This window comes from Passer montanus, unplaced genomic scaffold (assembly GCF_014805655.1).
Source record: "Passer montanus isolate IOZ18808 unplaced genomic scaffold, ASM1480565v1 scaffold41, whole genome shotgun sequence".
Lineage (NCBI taxonomy): Eukaryota > Metazoa > Chordata > Aves > Passeriformes > Passeridae > Passer > Passer montanus.
The window spans coordinates 4,715,123-4,735,600 of record NW_024368930.1 but is presented as its reverse complement, the minus strand read 5'-3'; the positions used below and the strand labels follow the sequence as shown (position 1 = coordinate 4,735,600).

General features: G+C 54.2%; 1 protein-coding gene across 3 annotated transcripts in view; it reads left to right on the top strand.

Annotated features, from left to right (window-relative positions):
* The window catches only part of LAMA5 (laminin subunit alpha 5), an 85,349-nt gene that overhangs the window by 58,002 nt on the left and 6,869 nt on the right, over positions 1–20,478 (top strand). For 2 of the 3 annotated variants that reach the window (XM_039719156.1, XM_039719154.1), the window contains exons 24-64: positions 1,839–1,981; positions 2,074–2,180; positions 2,890–3,043; positions 3,296–3,456; positions 3,970–4,078; positions 4,529–4,626; positions 5,048–5,249; positions 5,635–5,761; positions 5,952–6,091; positions 6,837–6,952; positions 7,346–7,557; positions 7,662–7,866; positions 8,012–8,156; positions 8,658–8,798; positions 9,154–9,315; positions 9,444–9,545; positions 9,630–9,713; positions 10,099–10,329; positions 10,758–10,871; positions 11,143–11,270; positions 11,492–11,572; positions 11,981–12,195; positions 12,451–12,551; positions 12,994–13,174; positions 13,413–13,556; positions 13,636–13,787; positions 13,874–13,984; positions 14,832–14,943; positions 15,462–15,632; positions 16,444–16,640; positions 16,726–16,842; positions 16,921–17,075; positions 17,695–17,836; positions 18,067–18,169; positions 18,254–18,367; positions 18,482–18,661; positions 19,127–19,269; positions 19,430–19,606; positions 19,849–19,985; positions 20,065–20,218; positions 20,302–20,435. In XM_039719156.1, the coding sequence (XP_039575090.1) occupies positions 1,839–1,981; positions 2,074–2,180; positions 2,890–3,043; positions 3,296–3,456; positions 3,970–4,078; positions 4,529–4,626; positions 5,048–5,249; positions 5,635–5,761; positions 5,952–6,091; positions 6,837–6,952; positions 7,346–7,557; positions 7,662–7,866; positions 8,012–8,156; positions 8,658–8,798; positions 9,154–9,315; positions 9,444–9,545; positions 9,630–9,713; positions 10,099–10,329; positions 10,758–10,871; positions 11,143–11,270; positions 11,492–11,572; positions 11,981–12,195; positions 12,451–12,551; positions 12,994–13,174; positions 13,413–13,556; positions 13,636–13,787; positions 13,874–13,984; positions 14,832–14,943; positions 15,462–15,632; positions 16,444–16,640; positions 16,726–16,842; positions 16,921–17,075; positions 17,695–17,836; positions 18,067–18,169; positions 18,254–18,367; positions 18,482–18,661; positions 19,127–19,269; positions 19,430–19,606; positions 19,849–19,985; positions 20,065–20,218; positions 20,302–20,435 (5,902 nt within the window). The remainder of the gene's footprint in view (positions 1–1,838; positions 1,982–2,073; positions 2,181–2,889; positions 3,044–3,295; positions 3,457–3,969; positions 4,079–4,528; positions 4,627–5,047; positions 5,250–5,634; positions 5,762–5,951; positions 6,092–6,836; positions 6,953–7,345; positions 7,558–7,661; positions 7,867–8,011; positions 8,157–8,657; positions 8,799–9,153; positions 9,316–9,443; positions 9,546–9,629; positions 9,714–10,098; positions 10,330–10,757; positions 10,872–11,142; positions 11,271–11,491; positions 11,573–11,980; positions 12,196–12,450; positions 12,552–12,993; positions 13,175–13,412; positions 13,557–13,635; positions 13,788–13,873; positions 13,985–14,831; positions 14,944–15,461; positions 15,633–16,443; positions 16,641–16,725; positions 16,843–16,920; positions 17,076–17,694; positions 17,837–18,066; positions 18,170–18,253; positions 18,368–18,481; positions 18,662–19,126; positions 19,270–19,429; positions 19,607–19,848; positions 19,986–20,064; positions 20,219–20,301; positions 20,436–20,478) is intronic. The other variant, XM_039719155.1, reaches the window with a different exon arrangement.

Genomic DNA, 20,478 nt, shown 5'->3' with positions numbered 1-20,478 from the left:
TCTTACACAGGCATTGCACTCTGGTGCAGTGTCCTCTCATCAAGCCACAAGCTGCTGGAGAGGAGCCACCAAAATATGTCTGAACAAGCCTGGAAATCTGGACAGCAATTTTTCTGGGAAACAGTCTGAGCAGGATGACATGGGAGCACACCTGAGGCCGTGGTGGATGGTTGGCTGGCACATTTTACCCCTTCAGATGCCACAGCCACACTGTCCTGCTGAAGCTCTTCCTTCAGACCACACATCCACAGCACAAGGCTGTCAACACTGACTACCTAAACTATCTGTGTGAAATTCTCTCCTCTGTCCTGAGTTGGCATAGGTTCTGCCTTTGATGTGGTATGCAAGGTTTGAAATGCCAAAATACTATTTTTCTGCCACCTTTTTTTTTTTTCTTTTTTGAGAGGAAAAATGGCATTTTGTAATGTCCAGTCATACTACACAGCAGAAGAAAAGAAGAGCTGGAGCTGTGGTCATGCTTTAGGATCCTACAAAAGATCAAGAAGTATTTGACCTGTCCTATCCAAGCAGCAGAGCTCATTTGCCTTAAAAAGTGCTTCACTTGTGCAGAAGCAATGTGATTTTTTTAGTGCTGAAGGCAAGCAGCCAAACTGGTGCCCCAGCAACAGGACAGCAGCATCCTTGGGAGGCTTCAGGAGTGTTGAGCCATCTCATGTCTGGATGGAAAGGGCTTCACAAGGCAAAGAACAAGCAGCCTGGAAAAAGTTGGAAGATGTGGCTTGCAAAAGGGAAAGCCTTTCCCAAGTATGGGATTTTCAGCCTGGTTTCTTCCACTCTGCCTCCAAAAGATGTCTCAGCTGGAGCTGTGTATTGCCTCAAAGGGATCTGAAACTTCAATCAATAAATCTACCCCCGTGCCAGTTCATGGAAATCTCTTCACTGCTTGAGTCCTCACCTCTGCTTCCCATCTGGAAAAGTGAAGTCCCAGGCTCAGCTGATGCCAGGCGTGTCACAGAGCTGCCACACATGGGAAGGGGTTATTATTAACCATCCCAGCAGTAGCACAGCCCTTGCTTTAGCCTCTGGCCCTGTGTGTTGTGCCTTGGTGTCCATGCACCACACCAGGACAGTCAGTGTGCCACATTCCCACTTCCTTCTTCATCCCACCTGCTCAAAATGCAGCCATTCCTGGTGAATCCCTGTCACCTGTGCTCTTCAAAAGCTCCTGACCTGCTGGGCAGGCACAGTCTGCTTCTAGGTGCTGTATTGTGATTGCATCCACTAATGATGAGGTTGTGGGACTGTCAGATGAGCCAAGGAGCTGTTCAGCAGCAGCAGGATCAGGCCTTGCCCCCATTCTGTTCTGTCAGTTCAAAATAACATCTGAATCTCAAGTGCAGGGTCTGTGGTTGGCAGGAAGAAAGGCAGGAGCACACCTTGGGGGCCTGAAACTTTGCCAGAAGACAGGTATCTTGCCTGTGGAGCTGGGGTCAGAATTTCCCTGAGGAGGAAATGTATCTGGGCAATTCTTTTTGTCTGTCTCTTCACAGATGAGTTCTTTCCTTTTCTAGCTGGCAAAACTCTCCTTGGCTTGCAGCATTCTGTGCTTTGCAGCCTGGGGATGCAGAGCACACTGTGACAGCTCTGGATTTGCATTGAGGATTGCAGTGATTTATGTTTATTTCTCCCATTAGGCTGTTGAGCAGATTGAGAGTGGATGTCTCTGTTCCAGGACACTGTGGGACTGTGGTGCCCCGAGAGAGTGGGAACCTGTCACTCCCCCCTGCACCACAGAGCTGCTTCCCTGAGCATAGCCATGTCCAGCCCCAGGTTTTCCATTCCAGTCCCTTCACAGCCTCTCCTCCCTCCCGTTCCAGGTACAGAGCAGACCAAGCAGATTGTCTTTGCTCCCAGCACGGAGCCAGCCTTTGTCACTGTGCCCCAGAACAGCTTCGGGGAGCCCTTCGTGCTCAACCCCAGCACCTGGTCTCTGGTTGTTGAAGCACAGGGCGTGCTGCTGGTAAGGCATGTGCTCCTCCCACCGTGGGGGCTTCAGCAGCTCCCTGGGGACAGGTGTGACAAGCAGAACACCTCTCCCATCTCTCCTCCCAGGACTACCTGGTTTTGCTGCCCAGCTCATACTACGAAGCACCAATCCTGCAGCTGAAGGTCACGGAGCCTTGTGTCTACCAGCCAGCCCCTGAACAAGCCACCCAGAAGTAAGGATCTGCACATCTCTGTGCTGTGTGGGGCTTGCTCAGCTCCTCTTGGCTTGGGGTTAAGGAATATGCGCAGTCCATACTCAGTGGTGCAGTAAAACTGCTCGTAGAGCACTTGGCTGTGGCCAGTAAGGCTTGTGGAACCTGCACCAGCCCAGAAAGCCAGCCCACAGATCTCCTCATCCATGGCACAGCCAGTCTGTGCTTTCTCACAGACCCTGGAGGGCCAGCTCACACAGTGACACCATAGCCCACCTCTCTGCTGGGCTGGGCTCCCAGTGCCAGCTTGTCTGTGGTTGTGTGTGTCCTCAGAAATGACTGCCATGAGTAGGTTTTGCTGGACTATTTAAAATGAGCAGTCTGGTAGTGTTTGGAGCATCTCAGTGCTTCTGCTTCCCCAGAACCTTTCTGACCATGTTGGCAAGAAGGCTGGCTGGGCTCTGGACACTGGTTGTCCCATCCACTATAATGGTGGTCCCCAGGATAAAACCCATTGACAGGGGAGAAGCTTTTTGTTTTTACTGCCCTCCCTGGTCCTGTAATGCCCAGTCCCTTGCAGTGGGGACACTGCCCAGAGCTGCTCCTTGGCCCTCCTGGTAGACCAAAACCTTTTACAAACTTGGCTGGGCCCAGGCTGTGTGGGTGCTCTCAGCTTTTATAATCATGATGTAACTTTTGCACTTCACAATTATTTTCTGTGTGTTTCCAGCTGCCTCTTGTACAAGTACCTGTCCGTGGAGGGCTTCCCTGCCGTGCCAGGGGTGGATGCAGTGTGCAGGCTGGACAACAGGCTGCCCAGGCTGTGTCCCACGGAGCTGCTCACCCCCTCCCACCCCCGCATGGCCAGCTGCAGCGGCACTGATGTGAGTGGCACTTCTGCTTTGTCCCCTTCCTGGCCACCCTGCCCGCCCTGTCTGGGGCTTTAACTACACCTGGGCAGGCTTTACCTGCACCAGAAAGGCTTTGCACCCCTGCAGCTCTGTTCAGGGCACCCAGACCCAGAGTCTCACATGTAAAGGCTTGCAAGGATTTGATGAGATTTGTCCCCTGAGCTGCAGAGGAGGCTGGCTTGTAGCAGCCTGCACACCCTCCCTAGTGATCCCTCTGTGCTCCAGGTGGAAGTGCAGCTGTCCCTGTCCGTGGCCCAGCCTGGGAAGTACGTGCTGCTGGTGGAATATGCCAACACCAACGCCCTGCAGAGCGTGGGCATCGCCGTGAGCTCACCGCGCTCGGCCACGCAGCAGGGCACGTTCACCTTCTACCCCTGTGTCTACAGGTAAGGGCACCTCGGGGCAGAGAGGCTCCAGTTCTCTGCCGTGGCAGGGACAGCCTCCCCTCCAGTTGAAGTTTTTTGGGTTTATCACATAAACAAAGCAGGTTTCAGTGTTGTCCACCTAAGCTCTGCATGTCCAGACTCATTCTAGCTGGACACAGATTTTAGTGGCTGGCCACCCCATCTCAGGAGGTATGTACCTGCCCCTGCAGGAGATGATCTTGGGTGTCTGTTTACATCTGAATTGTTGGTAGGGACCTTGACTTAGGGAATGGCCTCCAGGCAGGTTTATTGGAGACAGGTCAAACCCTGTCTGGCTTCAGATTGCAACCTTTGCAGTAGGAAACAAATGTTTGGGGTGTCCTTGGAAAACTTTGCTCTTGCAAGCAGCCAGAAAAAAACATCAAAAGATTTTCAGGGACTTTGTGTAAATCCCCTCAGGACATAGAGCTGGCAGGACAAGAAATGGGTCATGACCCTGTACAAGGCTGATTTCAAAATGTGTGTTTCTCTTAGTTTCCTTTGTCGAGGGATTGCGGTAGATTCCCAGAGTCGAATGGCAACTTTTGAACTCACCTCGGAGGCCACTGTTCGTTTCACCTCTGATCTGGCTGATTTCTTCCTGGTAAGGCTCCCTCTGAGGGCAGCTCTGTCGGCAGGGCACAGGGAGGAAAGGTGGAATGGGACCCAGCCTGTAGAAGGGTTTTCTGGTCCTGTTTGGACTGGATACTGGATGTTGGTCTGTGTCACAACCAGTCCAAGTGGAGAGTGTGGTCAGTGGGGTGTTTTGAAGTAAATCTTGGGGCTGGGAGTGGGGAGGAGATGGGGAGAAGCAGCTGCTCTTGCAGTGGGGCAGTTTTGTTTATCTTGAAGACATTCCTAGTTTAGCTAAGAACAGAAGAATCCCACCAATATGTGGAGCATCTAAATGCCATAATGCTTGTGCCAAGGAATAAGCAGAGGCGTGACTGCCATGCATTAGCTGGAGTGCCAGCTGGCTGGTGGGCACAGGGACAGCTGTGGCTCCAGGGGCAGAGGCTGTCACATAACCAGGTGTGTCTCTCCCTTGTGGCAGCACAAAGTGTACCTGATCCCTGCTGCACAGTTCACCATGGAGCTCATCGAGCCGAAAGTGCACTGCATCAGTGTCCATGGCACCTTCTCATCCAACAGGTGAGGGTCTCAGGTCCCCCTCAGCTTTAGCATCAATGGGACTGTTTCCAAAAACATTTACTTGTCCTGCTTCCCTTAGGCTCAGAGACTTTTTAAAGTTTTTGATGAATAAATCTCCAGCTGAGGTGAAGCTCCTTGGTTGTGTCCTCTGAGCACAGACTGGGATCAGACTGATAGGTCTGCAAGACCCTTGCTGTATCCAGATTTTTGACACTGCTTCAGATAAATATTTGCAGAGGAATTGGCCTGAGCCAGGCTCCTGTTCTTCCTGCTGAGCCCATATCCCAGAGCCCCAGGGGTGCTGGCAGTGAGCTCTCCCTCAGCAGGCACTCCTTGTAATCCACCAGGAGTTACAGGGTGTGCTTCCCTCCTCTCTCTCTTTCTGGAGATACTCACATCCTGTTTGCTCCTTATTTTTCAGCAGCTCCTGTGTCCCCTCAAGGTTCCTGAAGCTTTCTCAGTCAATCATTTTGGAGGGGGCCCAGGCTCTGCCCATTGCCCCAGAGGTGCCCCTGGCTCAGGCTGTCCATGTGGCTCCATCTGGGGTGCCAGTGGAGCCTGCTCCTCGTCCTCCCACAGCCATGGACCCCACTGCAGAGCTCATCCTCCTGCAGTCCCCACAGGTAGGGGCACAGGCATGGGCTGGGCTGGTTTGCTGGTGCTGTGACACTGGACCAGTGGGGCAAGGAGAAATTTTCAGTAGTTGTTGATTAATGCTTTATCAATTAGCATTTTCAGAATTTAATCTGAGTTTTAAACTTCTCCCTGAACCTGTAATTCCTGTGGACTCACCACTCTTGGCTTTATCCAACCTTGTCTGGTTCTCTGGGATCCCAGGAAAAGCTTTTCAGGTGGCAGCATTGGAGGGGAGAGAGTATGGAGGCATGGGGGGCTTGATTCACTGAATTCTCACGACCTGCCCAAATCTGTGCAGTAATTCAGAAACATCCCAGCTGTGTGTGTGTGTCAGACGTGGATTTTTGTCTGTGTTCTCCCGTGCTGGGGCAGGCTGCAGTGGTGTTCAACAGCCGGATCCAGACCCTGGGACGCTACGCCTTCATCCTGCACTTCTACCAGCCCAGCCACCCCACCTTCCCCGTGGAGGTGCTCATCAGTGGTGGGCGCATCTGGCAAGGTGAGAGGAGCAGCAGCCTGGGGAAGCTGCTGGTTGGCAGAAGAAATGGAACTTTTCCATGCCAGAGGTTGACTGTGGGTTGTTCAGGGATTGCGAAAATGAAGCAAGACTGATTTACCCCTTCCAAAGTGGGAGGATGGGGTGGGGACTCAGGGGACAGGTGAGACCAACACATCTGTTGTTTTTTCAGGTCAGACCAATGCAAACTTCTGCCCACATGGCTACGGGTGTCGGAGCCTGGTGGTTTCTGAGGACCAGATCATCCTGGATGTTACTGATAATGACCTGACTGTGGTTGTTCGAGTGCCAGAGGGCAAGCAGCTGTGGCTGGTGAGCCTCTCTCCAGGAAGCTCCAGAGCATGCTGGGCAGGCTTCAGCAGAGGGCTTTTCATTGGATTTTTGTCACTGTGTGACAGCAGGAGTCTTACCCACCATCACTTATCTCTGAACTACCCTGGAACTTGCAGTCTCCAGCCTCGTGGTGTGGAACTGGGGCCAGAATTTACAGGGGCAGCTTCTGTATATGATAGTGTCCTTCCTTGTCTGGTTTTGGTATCGAAACCAGGCAGAAACTGAAGCTTTACCTTGCATACATAGTTTGTGATAATCCAGAATAAGCCTTATTCCTGCTCTAGCAATATTTTAAACCTGCATAATATTGTTTGTTCAGGCATCATGAGAGTAGGTAGCTCTTGTTATTCTCAGGCAGCAGGACTAGAAGGTTGACCAAAATTTGGATAAATGGCTGAAAGATAGAATTGGAGCCCAGGTGCCTTCATGTGTAGAAATTTCATATTATAAAGATTGCCTCCCTGCTGTGGCACAGCCAGTGCTGTGCTCTGAGGTATTCTGCCTGATTTTAGTCTGGTGAATTTGTGCTGTTCCTCATGTGGAGCTTTAGCTTAAATGGACCCTGATGGACAGACCTCAGTAGAGAGGTGGCTCCTGGTCTTTGCAGTGCTTGGTGTGTTATATTCTGTCCCAGCAAGGCATGAAAGGTTAAAGGTGCATTTGCACTTCAGAGTGATTTTGGATGGTGCTTGTCTGTCTGAGGTGTCTCACCCTTACTTTGCAGGATTACATCCTTGTGGTGCCTGAGGACAGCTACACCTCCCAGTACCTGCAGGAGGAACCCCTGGACAAGTCCTATGATTTCATCAGCAGCTGTGGCGTCAACAGCTTCTACATCAAGTGAGATGCTTGGCTTTGGGTGCCTGCAGGCTGCACACTCCTCAGGGAGCAGCACCCCTTCCCTTCACGTGTGGCAGGCAGGGGCTGGTTGAGGTTTCCCTTCTGTTGACCAAACGTGGGTTGACCAAACTGTTGATCAGTTTGGGAGCTTTCAGTGTCACAGGGCTCTCCCTCCCACTAAGTCCCCGTGGCTGCAGGAGATGCTGGATTGGGGTGGTGTGGAGGCTGTGGGGTGGTGTAGAGGCTGTGGGGATGTGCAGCACTGACTGGTTGGGGTGGTGTGGAGGCTGTGGGGATGTGCAGCTCTGGCTGGTTGGGGTGGTGTGGAGGCTGTGGGGTGGTGTGGAGGCTGTGGGGATGTGCAGCGCTGACCCCTGCCGCCTCCCCCTGCAGCCCCAGCACGTCCTCGAGGTTCTGCCGTGACTCTGCCATCTCTCTGTCCCTCTTCTACAACAACGGGGCGCAGCCGTGCCGCTGCCACGAGGCCGGGGCGCGGGGCAGCCAGTGCCAGCCCTTTGGGGGACAGTGTCCCTGCAAGTCCAACGTCATCGGCCGCCAGTGCTCCCGCTGTGCCACCGGCTACTGGGGCTTCCCCAACTGCAGGCGTGAGTTCCCCTGGCTGCCCCTCTGCCTTCCCAGCTTGTGCTCTGTGTCCATTCCCCACGCTTGGGTGCCTGGCCCAAACCCAGCCTTTTTCTGTCCCTTGCAGCCTGTGACTGCGGGACGCGTCTGTGTGATGAAGTGACAGGGCAGTGCATCTGCCCTCCCCACACCCTGAAGCCGGAGTGTGTTGTCTGTGAGCCCCAGACCTTCGGCTGCCACCCCCTCATTGGCTGTGAGGACTGCAACTGCTCCCGGCCCGGCGTGCAGGAGCTGGCAGAGCCAGGCTGCGACGTGGACAGTGGGCAGTGCAGGTGAGGGAGCCTTGTCCTGGCGCTGGGGACAGCTGGCAGCATCCCTGGTCCCTGCTGGAGTGATGGCAAGCTGAAAGGGCAGGAAATGTGCAGAATGGGGGTGAGGAAAGCTCTGAAAGCTCTTGTGGCTCTTGTGTCCACCCAGGTGCAAGCCCAACGTCATCGGGCGACAGTGTGACCTCTGTGCCCCTGGCTACTACCACTACCCCGACTGCCGGCCGTGTGACTGCCACCAGGCTGGCACCCAGGCGAGCGTGTGTGACCCCGTCACGGGGCAGTGTCACTGCAAGGTCAGTCCCCCAGTGCCTCCATGTGGTGCCTTTCTCCTTGGCTCGGCTCTCCAGCTCTGGCAGGGGGTGGCAGAGGCTGTGTGTACCCAGCCTGCCCCGTGGGGTGGTGGGTTCAAAACACCCTGAAAAGCTCTTACCTCCTCATCCTTCCTGGCCAGGAAGTTTCTCTCCTTGGGCTCTCTCTGGGGGAGATGGCCAGTCTGAGTCCAGCCCAGTGTCAGAGCTGGTTGCAGGTGGAGCTGTCAGCCCTATTGGCTCCTGGCTCCATGGCAGCAGAGTAACTCAAACACCTTCTGAGCTCCAGCCTCTTTGTAGGGCTTAAAGTGCTTTCTCTAGGTGAATTTAATGTTTGGTGGGTGCTGTACAAGCAAACCTGTTTGAGGGACTGCTTTAAGGTCTTCCAGCACCACAGCACTTTGCTTTGATCACTCAGACAGCCCTGTCCTCCACTGAGGCCTTGTGAGAAGCTGCTGACACTGTTGAGCTTTGCTTATCTTTCAGGAAAACGTGGAGGGCCTGAGGTGTGACCAGTGCCGCCTGGGGACATTTTCTTTGGATGCCACCAACCCCAAGGGCTGCACCAAGTGCTTCTGCTTCGGTGCCACCGATCGCTGCCGCAGTGCCGAGAAGCACCGAGCTGAGGTGAGAGGGGCTGGGGCCACCACAGCCTGCAGGTCAGGTGTGCTCCATCCACCTGGCTCCCTGCTGCCCTTGGGTCTCTGTCCTGCATTAATCCTGCTGAAGATCCCCAGTGAGGAGGGTTATCTTTGACTCCCTGTGCCCATCTCCTGCTTTCAGCCCCTTTTCCTGGTCTCTGGGCTCTCTTGTGCTGGGCGGGGGTGATGATCACCTTTCCTGTGGCTTCATGAGGATGCATGTGAGGTGTGAGCCTGTTACTCCCCTTTCTGCTGCTCTGGGACCTATTCTTCTGGAGCATCAACACACAAATGCTTTGTGTAACTCCACCAGAAGACCCAGAGTTGCTCTTCCCCTCCAGTTTGTCGACATGAACGGGTGGCTCTTGCTGAGCAGCGACCGCCACGAGGTGCCAACAGCTCTGAGCCCACGGGAGCAGCTCGTCACTGCTGACCTCAAAAACCTCCCAGATGCCTACCAGGAGCTCTACTGGGTTGCACCCAGCTCCTACCTTGGGGACCAGGTAGGAGAATGGGGAACCTCCCTGACCTCACCAGCAGCCTGACGCGCAGGCACTGCTGAACACGGCCATCCCTGAGTTGTTTCAGTGCTTGGACTTGCAGCAACCTGTGGGATTTGTGTCTCCCTCAGGTTTCCTCCTATGGAGGGCACCTTCACTACGAGCTGCACTCCAACCCTCGCAGGGGTGACGTGTTCATTCCCATGGAGTCCCGGCCCGACGTCATCCTCAAGGTGCAGCCCAAGAAATGCCCTGGTGTCCCTGCTAAGGCAGGAGCGGGATGAGGTGATGACTGACACCTTCCTTGCTTTTCCCAGGGCAATCAGATGAGCATCATGTTTCTGGAAGGTGCCTACCCATCCCCAGGGGAGGCACATCAAGGCCGGCTGCAGCTGGTGGAGGTGAGTTTGCACACACAAGTGAAGTGCTCAGATAATGCAGGAAAGGACAAGACCTCATGCAGGCAGAGGGACAGGTGCTTGGAGCTCAGCAGGGCTCTTTCACCTATGCAAAGGGGAAAGATTCCAGCAGCAGGGATGACATCAAGGCCGGCTGCAGCTGGTGGAGGTGAGTTTGCACACACAAGTGAAGTGCTCAGATAATGCAGGAAAGGACAAGACCTCATGCAGGCAGAGGGACAGGTGCTTGGAGCTCAGCGTTTTAGGTGCTGCAGGGCTCTTTCACCCAGGCAGAGGGGAAAGATTCCAGCAGCAGGGATATGGAGGCTGGGCTGCATGTTCACATGCTTGTGCTTCCTGCCAGTAATGCCAGGTTTTCTCCCACCAGGGTAACTTCAGGCACACAGAGACTCACAACCCTGTGTCCAGAGAGGAGCTCATGATGGTGCTGGCAAACCTGGAGCAGCTGCAGATCCGGGCACTCTTCTCCCAGCTCTCTTCCTCCGTGTCCCTGCGCCGTGTGGTGCTGGAGATGGCCACGGACACAGCCACGGGCGTCCGTGCCAGCAACGTGGAGCTGTGCTTCTGCCCAGCTAACTACCAGGGGGACTCCTGCCAGGTAAGGGGGCAGTCACATGCTGTGCCAGTCAGAGGGGTCAGATAGTCATGTTTTGGGTGCCAGCTGCCTCCAGGCTGGCTTCAGTTGAAGTGACAGTTCGGCTTGTTCCAGAGGAAGGAACATTTCCCCATTACACCCTACACTTGTGAGATATGCAAAAGTTTCACCTGCCTTCTTGGAAGGGACATGATGGGGAAATCATTCAGGTGCTACAGTACCTTGGAATGGGTCCTTCTCTCTGGCCAATTCTCTCCTGGTTAAAAGGAGCAGGAAGGAACTGCCCTGAAAAATCTTCATCTCTGCTTATAATCTTTTCTCCATCAGTATAACCCAGTGGGAATTCTGTCATGGAAACTAACTTAGTTTCTTTGCTTTTCCCAAAAGAATGAGGCTGTTTTTCAGATCTCTGCCTTTTTCTGTCTCCTTAGGAATGTGCTCCAGGTTACTACAGGGACACCAAGGGGCTCTTCCTGGGAAAATGCATCCCCTGCCATTGCAATGGCCACTCAGATCAGTGCCTGCCAGGCTCTGGGATATGCCTTGTAAGTATGCAGTGGAGCAGTGTGATGTTTTGGAGTTAGGAGGTTTGTAGCATGTGATTCAAAAGCTCTTTACATACTAACTGGGCTGGCAGAACCATGCCTGAGTCAGAGCATTGGCTTCACTATTTCAGTGGTGACCCTGCTCAGGGTCAGCTTAGGGTGCAAGGCAGCTCTGGGAGAGAGGAAGGACTGAGGCATCCTGATGGGGAGTTTTTAGTGCAGCCACCGTTTCTTGTCAGCGCTGAGCCCAGGGTTTGCCTTTTCCTTGCAGAACTGCCAGCACAACACAGAAGGAGACCACTGTGAGCGATGCAAGGATGGCTACATGGGCAGCCCCTCTGCCCAGGAGCCCCTGCAGTGTGTTGGGTGCCCATGCCCTCTTTCAGTTGCCTCCAACAAGTAAGCACCCCAGGATGGGATTTCCTGTTTGGCCTCACTGTTTAACCACTGGAACCACTCTGTGCCCCACCAGGGCAGGTGTCCCAGTACCAGCCTTGTCCTTGTCCCCAGACCGTGTTCATGGCCTCTTGCCTGAGGCCCCAGCAGCCCACGAGTGACCAGCTCCCCTGGCACCACATCAGGAGTAACTGCTCCTCCCTGTGTCCCCATTCTCATTTCAGTTTTGCTGTTGGCTGTGTCCACAAGGGATCCAACATGCAGTGCCTCTGCAAGCCAGGCTACGCTGGACCAAACTGTGAGCGGTAAGGCGGGTGGCACCCATGTTTGGGGGCCCTCAGACACCAACCCTGTGCAGCCACTGCTGTGGCTTTTCTCCTTAAGGACTGCAGCAGAAGCAGCTGGCTCTACCCCTGTGTGCTTTGCTCTGGCAGCATTTCCTTCAGTCCTTTTCAGCCTGCAAATGCCTGACTCCTGAAATTCTGTTACTGTGGGTGTGTGACTTAGGTGTGTGCTTTGCCTTGACTTGCAGCCTGTGATACAGGCACCTTTCTGAGGCATCCCGAGGCAAAACACAGAGTGCTTTGAGATCCCTGAGGGTTGCAGCAGTTACAGGTGTTGCATGCTCAGGCTGCTCCAGTTGTGCAACTCCAGCGCGCGGTGCAGGCGCGAGCTGCAGGATCCTCACTCTGTTGTAACTTGCGTTTCTCCAGGTGTGCCCCGGGATACTACGGCAACCCCTTGGTGATCGGCAGCTCGTGCCAGCCCTGTGACTGCAGCGGGAACACGGATCCCAACATGCTGTTCAGCAGCTGTGACTCCCTGACGGGCGCCTGCTCGGGCTGCATGCACCACACGGCCGGCGCGCGCTGCGAGCTCTGCGCGCCCGGCTACTACGGGGACGCCGTGGTGGCCAAGAACTGCACACGTGAGTGGGGCAGGCAGCCAGCCCAGGGGCAAGGGGAGGGTGCCCAGCACTGCTCATCTCCCTCTGAGGAACAGCAGCCCAATGCAGCTTGTAAAAGGGGTGGTGGGCATAAGTTGTGAGAAGCAAATCCAAGAGAGAAGCTCTGTCTTAACTTTGATAGATAAGGGGGGAAGAGCAGTTTTGCTGTTAGCAGTAAGTGTTGTGAGTGGCTGACAGGCTCTTCAGTGTAATACTGGATGGATTTTTCCCTGGCAGAGTGCAACTGTTCGCCTTGTGGGACTGACTCCTGCCATCCACAAACTGGCCAGTGCTTCTGCAAGACTGGAGTGACAGGCCAGCACTGTGACCGCTGCGAGGTGAGGGTCACCTGGGCCCTGGGATGGCGTCTGTCCTTGTCATGGGGATGAGGGGCAGCCATGGTGTGTCATCCCCCAGGCCTGTGAGCTGAGCAGGGCTGGCTGCCAGCTGGTCAAGGCTGAATTTGCATGAGTACATGGCAAAAGCCTATTAAAGATCTGGCAGCAAGCAGTGCAGGCAGCATTCCAGTAAAGTGGCATCATTTGTGAAACTGCAGTAAACCCCATTTTCCTGGGTGCATCCAGCTTGGGCACAGGCAGGTTCACAGGGCACAGAACACAGGTTTCTGTATTCTCAATGCAGCTCCACATCTTTCCCATATTGCTTTGAATTTTGTGGTGCACAAAACACACCTAGAAAGGAAAGCTGTGGTCGCCCATCACTGACCCAGGAGAGAGGCACACTTGCTGACCAGGGCGTCCATGTCCTGCTTTTCCCTAGGAGGGGTACTACGGCTTTGAGGGGTGCTCGGGCTGCCGGAGGTGTGACTGCGACGTGGGCGCCGTGGGGAGCAGCTGCCACGCGCAGAGCGGCCAGTGCCACTGCCTGCCCGGCGTCAGCGGCTCCCGCTGCCACCAGTGTGCCCCAGGCTACTGGGGCTTCGGCCAGGGCGGCTGCACAAGTGAGTGTGGGCTCCCAGCCAGGGGCACTGGGACAGGGCTGGGCTGCTGGTGCAGTTTTTGGGGGGAGAAAACAGCTGGCAGCTGTCTGAGGGCCTGTGCGCGTCGTTGCGTTGCACAGGGAACCCCCACCAGTGGCGTGTGGGGTTTTATTCCCACCATAGCTGGAATAAAACCTCTCCTTCCCCTCACTCCAGAGTGGTAAAAGCACAAAATGATTCTCTGTTTCTCACCCTGCAGAGTGTGAGTGCAGGGGGGGCTCCTGTGACCCTCGCACTGGGGAGTGCACGTGCCCCAACGGGCTCACGGGGAAGCAGTGCGACGTCTGCCAGCGCGAGCACGAGATCCTGGTGGCAAACGGCCCCAACAGCATGAAGTGTGAAGGTCTGTGTCCCACTGTCCTGGGGAAGGAGGGGAGGGCAGCCCGGGAGAGGGCCTGTGCTGACTGCTGCGTTCCCTGCAGTGTGTGACAGCTGTGTCCTGCTCCTGCTGGAGGACCTGCAGAGCATCGAGATGTCCTTGCCGTCCATCCGCGGCCAGCTGGTCACGCTCAACGCCAGCTCCATCGCCTGGGCTCGCCTCCACGGCCTCAACGGCACCATACTGGCCATTGCTGTACGTGGAAGGCTTCACAGCACCTTCTGCCCCTGTTTCCTGGCCTCTTGGCCTAATTTAGGCTCTTCTTTTTTTGTTTTTCCTAGAACCAGCTCCGTGAGTACCACAGAGCCATGAGCAGGGTCAGGCAAAGGGCTGATGAGCTGGAGGATGAGAACATCGATCTCACACAGGACCTGAATGCTCTGCAGCACAAAGTAGGGTATTTCTCCATTTTTCTTTCCCAAAGCACAAGCCCCCTTTTACCAAAATGTAGGCTTTGAAGGCTGTGAGGAGCCTAGTTCAGGCAGGTCAGGTCTCCTGCTCAGTCAGAACTAAGTTGCAGTGTTAGGTGCTCAAGCTGGATTACCTGCTTTCCTTCCTTGGAGAGCCGTGGAACATCTCATAATACTGGTAGTTTTTCTTGATTTACTGCTTGCTTTTTGGTGGCTTAAACTTTAAGCAGTAAAAATAAATTGAATCAAATATAATTTATAGAAGGGACATACAAGTAAGGAACACAAAACATCTGGGTCCATCATGGATGCAGTCTACATCCTAGCAGTCACATCTTCAGAGAATGGATAAACTGAGCAAGATTTGATTTCACTTGATTTGATTTATAAACTGCCTGTTCCTAATCTGAGGGAGAAGGAAAAATCTCTGCTTGATGACATATCTCCCCAGACAGCTGCAAGGACAAACTGCCCTGTGTGTACCAGACAGCCAGACTGCAGTCCCCTGTCTCTTGATCAGGACCTAGGTGTGCCTGGCTCCAGGCTCTGGGGCTTTCCCTGTGTTAAGAGCACAGAACAGTGCTGAACTCTGTGGTGTTGGGATTGTTCCAGCATCCAGAGCCTGTTGCAGTGGAGTTGTATTTAATGCTTGTGCTTCTCTGAAAGTGCTAAATAAGATCATCCTTCAGTGCCTTGTAGGACAGGCTCCTCCAAGGACCTCACAAGCAACACATTCCCAGGCCTTGTGTGTGTTTTGGGAGCAAGTCCCACTGACAAAAGACATAAAATGTCATCTCATACTTGAGCTAAGCCAGTGTTTTTGTGGTAGATGACCATGACTCACAGAGAAGCGATTCGCGTTGAGCAGCACACGAGGGACACGTACCAGAGGGGAGAACAGCTCCTGCTGCACATCCAAAGCATCCAGAGGGGCATTGCAGGTATGTCAAGAAGGATCTTCACTATGGGGTTATGCCTGTGGTATGCCATGGTCTTGGTTTCAACCACTGCCAAGTAGTGCAGTGCTTAGAGAAAGCCATGGAGAGAACAAGGGAAAATACAAAGGAAGATCCCTTCAGAATCCCAGCTTTTACCCTGACCAGCCTTATTGTGAGTCTCAGCTGCTTGGCTAAACACAAGTCTGGGAAAAAAACACATTCAGCTTCCACAAATGTTACTAAAATGAACAAAACAGGGGCAGTCTGCACTGCAGCTTCAGGAGAGATTGAGCAAAGCAGAGTGGCTGGATTTTGGACAAGAGGCAGAGCCGCAGAAAGCTGCTCAGGATGTAACATGTGTCACTGGTAGTGGCCACGGGGGCTGAAACATGGGGCAGTGCCTCTGGGTGATCTCAAGCAATTTATTGTCTGAAAGCTGTCAGTGGTTTGTGAGGAGAAGAACCTCAGGGAGTTGTGAAGGACTGGTTTGCTCAGTCTAACAGGGCGTGGTTTCTCTGCAGAGCTGGTGCGGCAGATGGCCAGGTTTGGGGCAGACAATGCCAGCACCACGTCCGGCGAGGAGTTCCGGCAGAAGCTGGCCGAGGTGGAGAGGATGCTGAGGGAGATGAAGGAGAGGAGCCTGGGAGCCCAGGAGGAGCTGGCAAGGCGTGAACACGAGGAGGCTCAGAAGTGTGAGTCCAGCTGGGCTGCCCAGGTCCTGCTGGGTCTGGCTTGGAGCCCACGCAGACACTGCACGTCATGGTCGTGTTTAGAGAGCGCTGTTAAGAACCAGCCACCCCCAGCCATTTTTATAGGAGTTTCAGAGTTCCCTGTGACACTTCAACAGGATCATTTATGGTTCCTTTTCCCTTAAGGCAAATTTCAGAGCAGAACTAAGTGGGTAGTTCTGTTTGATGAACAAAAATGACAACACTTAGAACCAGGAATCACCATTATGTGATGTATTCACATTACACATGGATGTGAATAAGTCACACCATGTTTCTTCCTGTTTGCTGTCCCCATAGAGTAACTAACAACCAGCAGCCAGCTCCCACGGTGGCTCTGCTGTCCTGAGGGCATCCTTGCAGGAATGAGAGCAGTGAGCCCAATCAGGGATGCTGGCAGTGTAGGAAGAGAGCACTTCTGATTAACAAGCCTTGGCAAAGCATAACTCAGAAGCTGAAAGCTGGAATTATGAACTGGCTCTTGTTGGAAATAAGTAATTTTTCACAGTGGAAGTAATCAAGGCCTCAGGTGCATCATCTGGATCTTTTCAGGCATGGCTGTGTGTCTTTGAAAGAGATCCCATCTCTCTGAGGGTTTGTAGACAGTCATGGACAGGATCCTGTGCCATCTAGGCTGAAAAGGAGGGAGGGGTGGAAGATGGTCACTTCTGACCTTGGTATCTGCCAAGACCACAGCCAGGCTTTGGGGCAGCCAGGCACAGAAGGAGTGTTTAACACAGGAAGAGGAATTAGCAGAGTTCTCCCCCCTCCCCAGTGCTGCACCGGGTGAAGAGCGAGCTGCACGCCCGCTGGCAGTCCAACCAGGACCTGGTGAGCAGCATCCAGGAGCGGCTGGCCCAGCACAGCTCCCAGCTCATGGATCTGCGAGATGCCCTCAACGAGGCCGTGAACAAAACCAGGCAGACAGAGGAGCTGAACAGCCTGAACCGAAACAACCTCGAGGAGAGTCAGGTAGACTTTCACCACGGTCCTGGCCATGGGCTGAGGGGGGCTGTCCCAGCCCTGCTGGTCCCTAACCCAGGGTCTTTGTGTCCAGCAAAAGAGCCAGGAGCTCCAAAAGCAGCATGCACTGGTGCAGGAGACCCTGCAGATGGCCAAGGATGCCCTTGCCCAGGTCTCTGACTTCCTGCAGATGATGGAGCGTGCAAAGGAGGTGAGTGGCAGAGGCACTCTGGCAGAGTGGGCAGAGGGGAGGTGTGGCAGCCCTCAGCAGTGACAGATGTCCTTGCAGGCATACGAGAAGCTGGCAGCACTGCTGGATGGGGCCAAGCTGCCCCTGACCGAGCGGGTCAAGAAGTTCTCCCCGGCCAGCAGCAAGATCCCCATCGTGGAGCAGGCAGAGGAGCACGCCCGGCTCCTGGATGAGCTCGCGAGGAACCTGTCTGGGTGAGGCACCTGTCCTGAGCCTCACTGGCCAGGCTGGCTGCTGCCAGAGCTGGGGATGGGAAACTGCAGCCCCACCATGGCAGAGGAACAGGGGGCTATTGTTGCTAGGTTTCTTTTCACAGAGAAAAGCCGGGCACAATTCTTCCCAAGAATATTTCTGGGTTTCACATTCTCTGAACATCAGAGAAAGAAAACACAATGCTTACCTCATTTGCTGTGCTTATGTTGTGCCAAAGTAGAAGGCAATGTGGAGATTGTTTACCCAAAGTGATGATGTTTTGTTTCCTTGGACTATCAGGGCCAAGAGTGTGTGTGTTGGGACTGTTGGTAGAGAGTTTGTGCAATTGTGTGCAGAGTGAGTGCTTGGCAGATCCAGTTCAGATGTAGTGTAGTATAGAATAATATAGTATAAAAAAGTAATTAATTAGCCTTCTGATAAGATGGAGTCAAATTCCTTCTGTCCCCTTCCTTGTGGGTTGCCTTTGATGCTATAGGGTATCACCTCCAAAGTTTTATACTGGAGCACACATTGTGCTGAGGAGCACAGAGGGGTTTGTCTGTGAGGGCATGGGCAAGAGGCTGTTTTCCATGGACTTGATGGCTTCACGTTCCAACACAGCATTATCCAGGACACAAACCAGGATGGCTTTATCCAGAGGGCAGTCAATGCCTCCAATGCCTACGCCAGCATCATTGAAGCTGTGAGGAAAGCAGAGCAGGCAGCCCACGACGCTGACAAGGCAGCCAGTGAGGCCCTGATGGTACGTGCTGTGGGGAGCCCTGTCAGATGGGCAAAAAGCAAACTCCCTTCCCTCTGACACATGAGCGCTGTGCTCTGTGCCTGAGAGCAGAGTCTGCCACAGCTGGGCCCACACTCAGTGTTTGGGTCTCCCTGTCACACCCCTCTGCAGTTGTCTGAGTAAGCATTTTTGTGTGCAGTTAGAGCCAGAGACTTGAATTCCTCTTCAGAGTCCCTTGTTTTTTTTCACAGAATGTCATATCAGAAAACCTCGGGGCCACCTCCAGAATGCTGAAGAGGAACAGCAGCAGCCTGGAGGAGGCTGCAAGGAGACAGCAGAGCAAACTCAATGGGGGTGAGAGAGGCTGCTTGCAGGATCTGCTGTCCTTTGGGCTGCACTGAGCTCCAACAAACAGCACGTGCATTTCTTTATTTGCAGCTATTAAAGGAACTCTGCAGACAGCAAAGGACAAGCTGGCTGACCTCCGTGCCAGGAAGGAGCAGCTCCTGACCCAGCTCCAGTCTGTGCAGGACATGCTGGGCAGGGAGCAAGGTTTGTTCTGGGGTAGCTGGACTGATTCTCTACTCCCTTCTTCGTGCACTGTCTGTGATCCAAGGTGCTTCCTCCCTGCTCCTGGACACCTCAGAGATATTTCTTTCTTTGCAGAGGACACAAAGGACACAATCCAGAATGCCAAAGCAGCTGCTGCTGAGGCGAATGAAACAGCTGCAAGAGTGGAGGATGCCCTGAGCACCATGAAGAAGAACCTGGATGAGTGGAAAAACCAGTATGGAGGTCTCCGAAATGAAGACCTGAACCAGGCAGTCCAGGATGCCAGGAAATCTGGTGAGTGCTGAGCCAGGTGGGCTATCAGGGTGAGTCTGATACGGGCCACTGCATGCACAGATGCCTCCAGAGTATTTTTGGAAGCTGTGCTTTGCAGAAATCTGGTGAGTGCTGAGCCAGGTGGGCTATCAGGGTGTCTTATATGAGCCACTGCATGCACAGATGCCCCCAGAGTATTTTTGGAAGCTGTGCTTTGTGGCTCCAGATCAAGAGCAGAGGGAGGTAGCCAATACCAATGCTTTAAGTCCTGGCCCTTTCTATTTTCCTCTCCTGCAATGTCTGTATCACCTGTAGCTTTACTGCAGGAGGTTGCATGCAGTGGAGCATTCTCAGACCCCGTCAAGGCTGATGGGTTTAGGGGAGTCTCTCTGTGACTTGCTCACATTGCATTTCTCAAACTGCCTGAACTTTGCATTTCCCTTCCTTGCTAACCTCCAAAACTCCTGGCTCCACTTCCAACTCCAGTGTCCAGCCTGGAGAGCACCATTCCCCTGCTGCTGGAGAAGCTGAGCAGCCTGGAGAACAGGAGGAACAAGAACGCCACCGTGTCGGAGAACATCGTGAGGATCCGGCAGCTCATCACGCAGGCGAGGAACGCCGCCAGCAAGGTCAGCTCAGGGGGCCTGGGTGCAGGAGGGCTCACCCGAGGGTGGCATGCACAGGGAAGGGTGTTTGGTGTCCCTTTCTCTTGGGGTTTGGTAGAACTGGCAGTGACCAGGCAGGTGGCAGTGGGTTCAGTGCCACAGGGCTGTATTTGTCTCCCTACAGGTGAAAGTGCCCATGAAATTCAATGGCAGCTCAGGGGTGCAGGTCCGGATGCCCAGCAATCTGCAGGATTTAGCAGCCTACACATCCCTCAAATTCTACATCCAAAACCCCGAGCCCAGGAGCCAGCAGGACGAGGCAGAGGAGGGGCGGTTCGTGTTGTACCTGGGCAGCCAAGAGGTGAGATGGGGCCAGAGGGTGGATAGAGCCCATGTTGCATTAGTGATGTCCATGCCTGGACATCAGCACCTCACCTGGTCCCTGAATATCTTTGTGGGGGACACAAAGCCCCTGGATGCAGCATCAGCCTGGGTGAGGGGTGGAATAGAGGGCTATTTGTCCAGTGCAGCTCTGGGAGCACCAGGGAGAGCTCCTGCCTGTCCCAAATGCCAACATGTGGCCCTGTCTCTCCCTGAGTTCAGGCCACTGGAGACTACCTGGGCATTGTGCTCAAGGACCGCAGAGTGCATTGGATCTACAAACTTGGAGATGAGGAACCAACCTCCCTGAGTGTTGATGAGGATATTGGAGAGCAGTTTGTCACCATCAGCATCAACAGGTTGGGCCTTTGCTCGGGGAGGGCAGGGTTTGCTCCTTTGGGGGTCTCCCCTGCTCCTGACCATCCCTCCCTGCTGCAGGATCCTGCAGTACGGGCACATGTCGGTGATCGTGGAGAGGCAGAGGGTGCACGAGATCAAGGGAGACAGTGTGGCCAAGGGAGAGCACGGGCTGCTCAACCTGGACCCACGCAACGTGGTCTTCTACGTGGGGGGCTACCCCTCCAGCTTCACGGTGAGGCAGGCAGCGGGGAGCGGGCTTTAGGAGGCTCTTACAGGAGGGAAACCCTGTTCAAGTGTTGGGTTTTTCATTCCCAGCCTCCTCCTGCTCTGCGCTTTCCCAACTACCGCGGGTGCCTGGAGCTGGACACGCTGAACGAGGAGGTGGTGAGCCTCTACAACTTCCAGCACACCTTCGAGCTGGACACCGCTGCCGAGAAACCCTGCGCCAGGTGGGCACTGGGCTGGGAGCAGCCTGCCCCAAGGAGCTCAGCT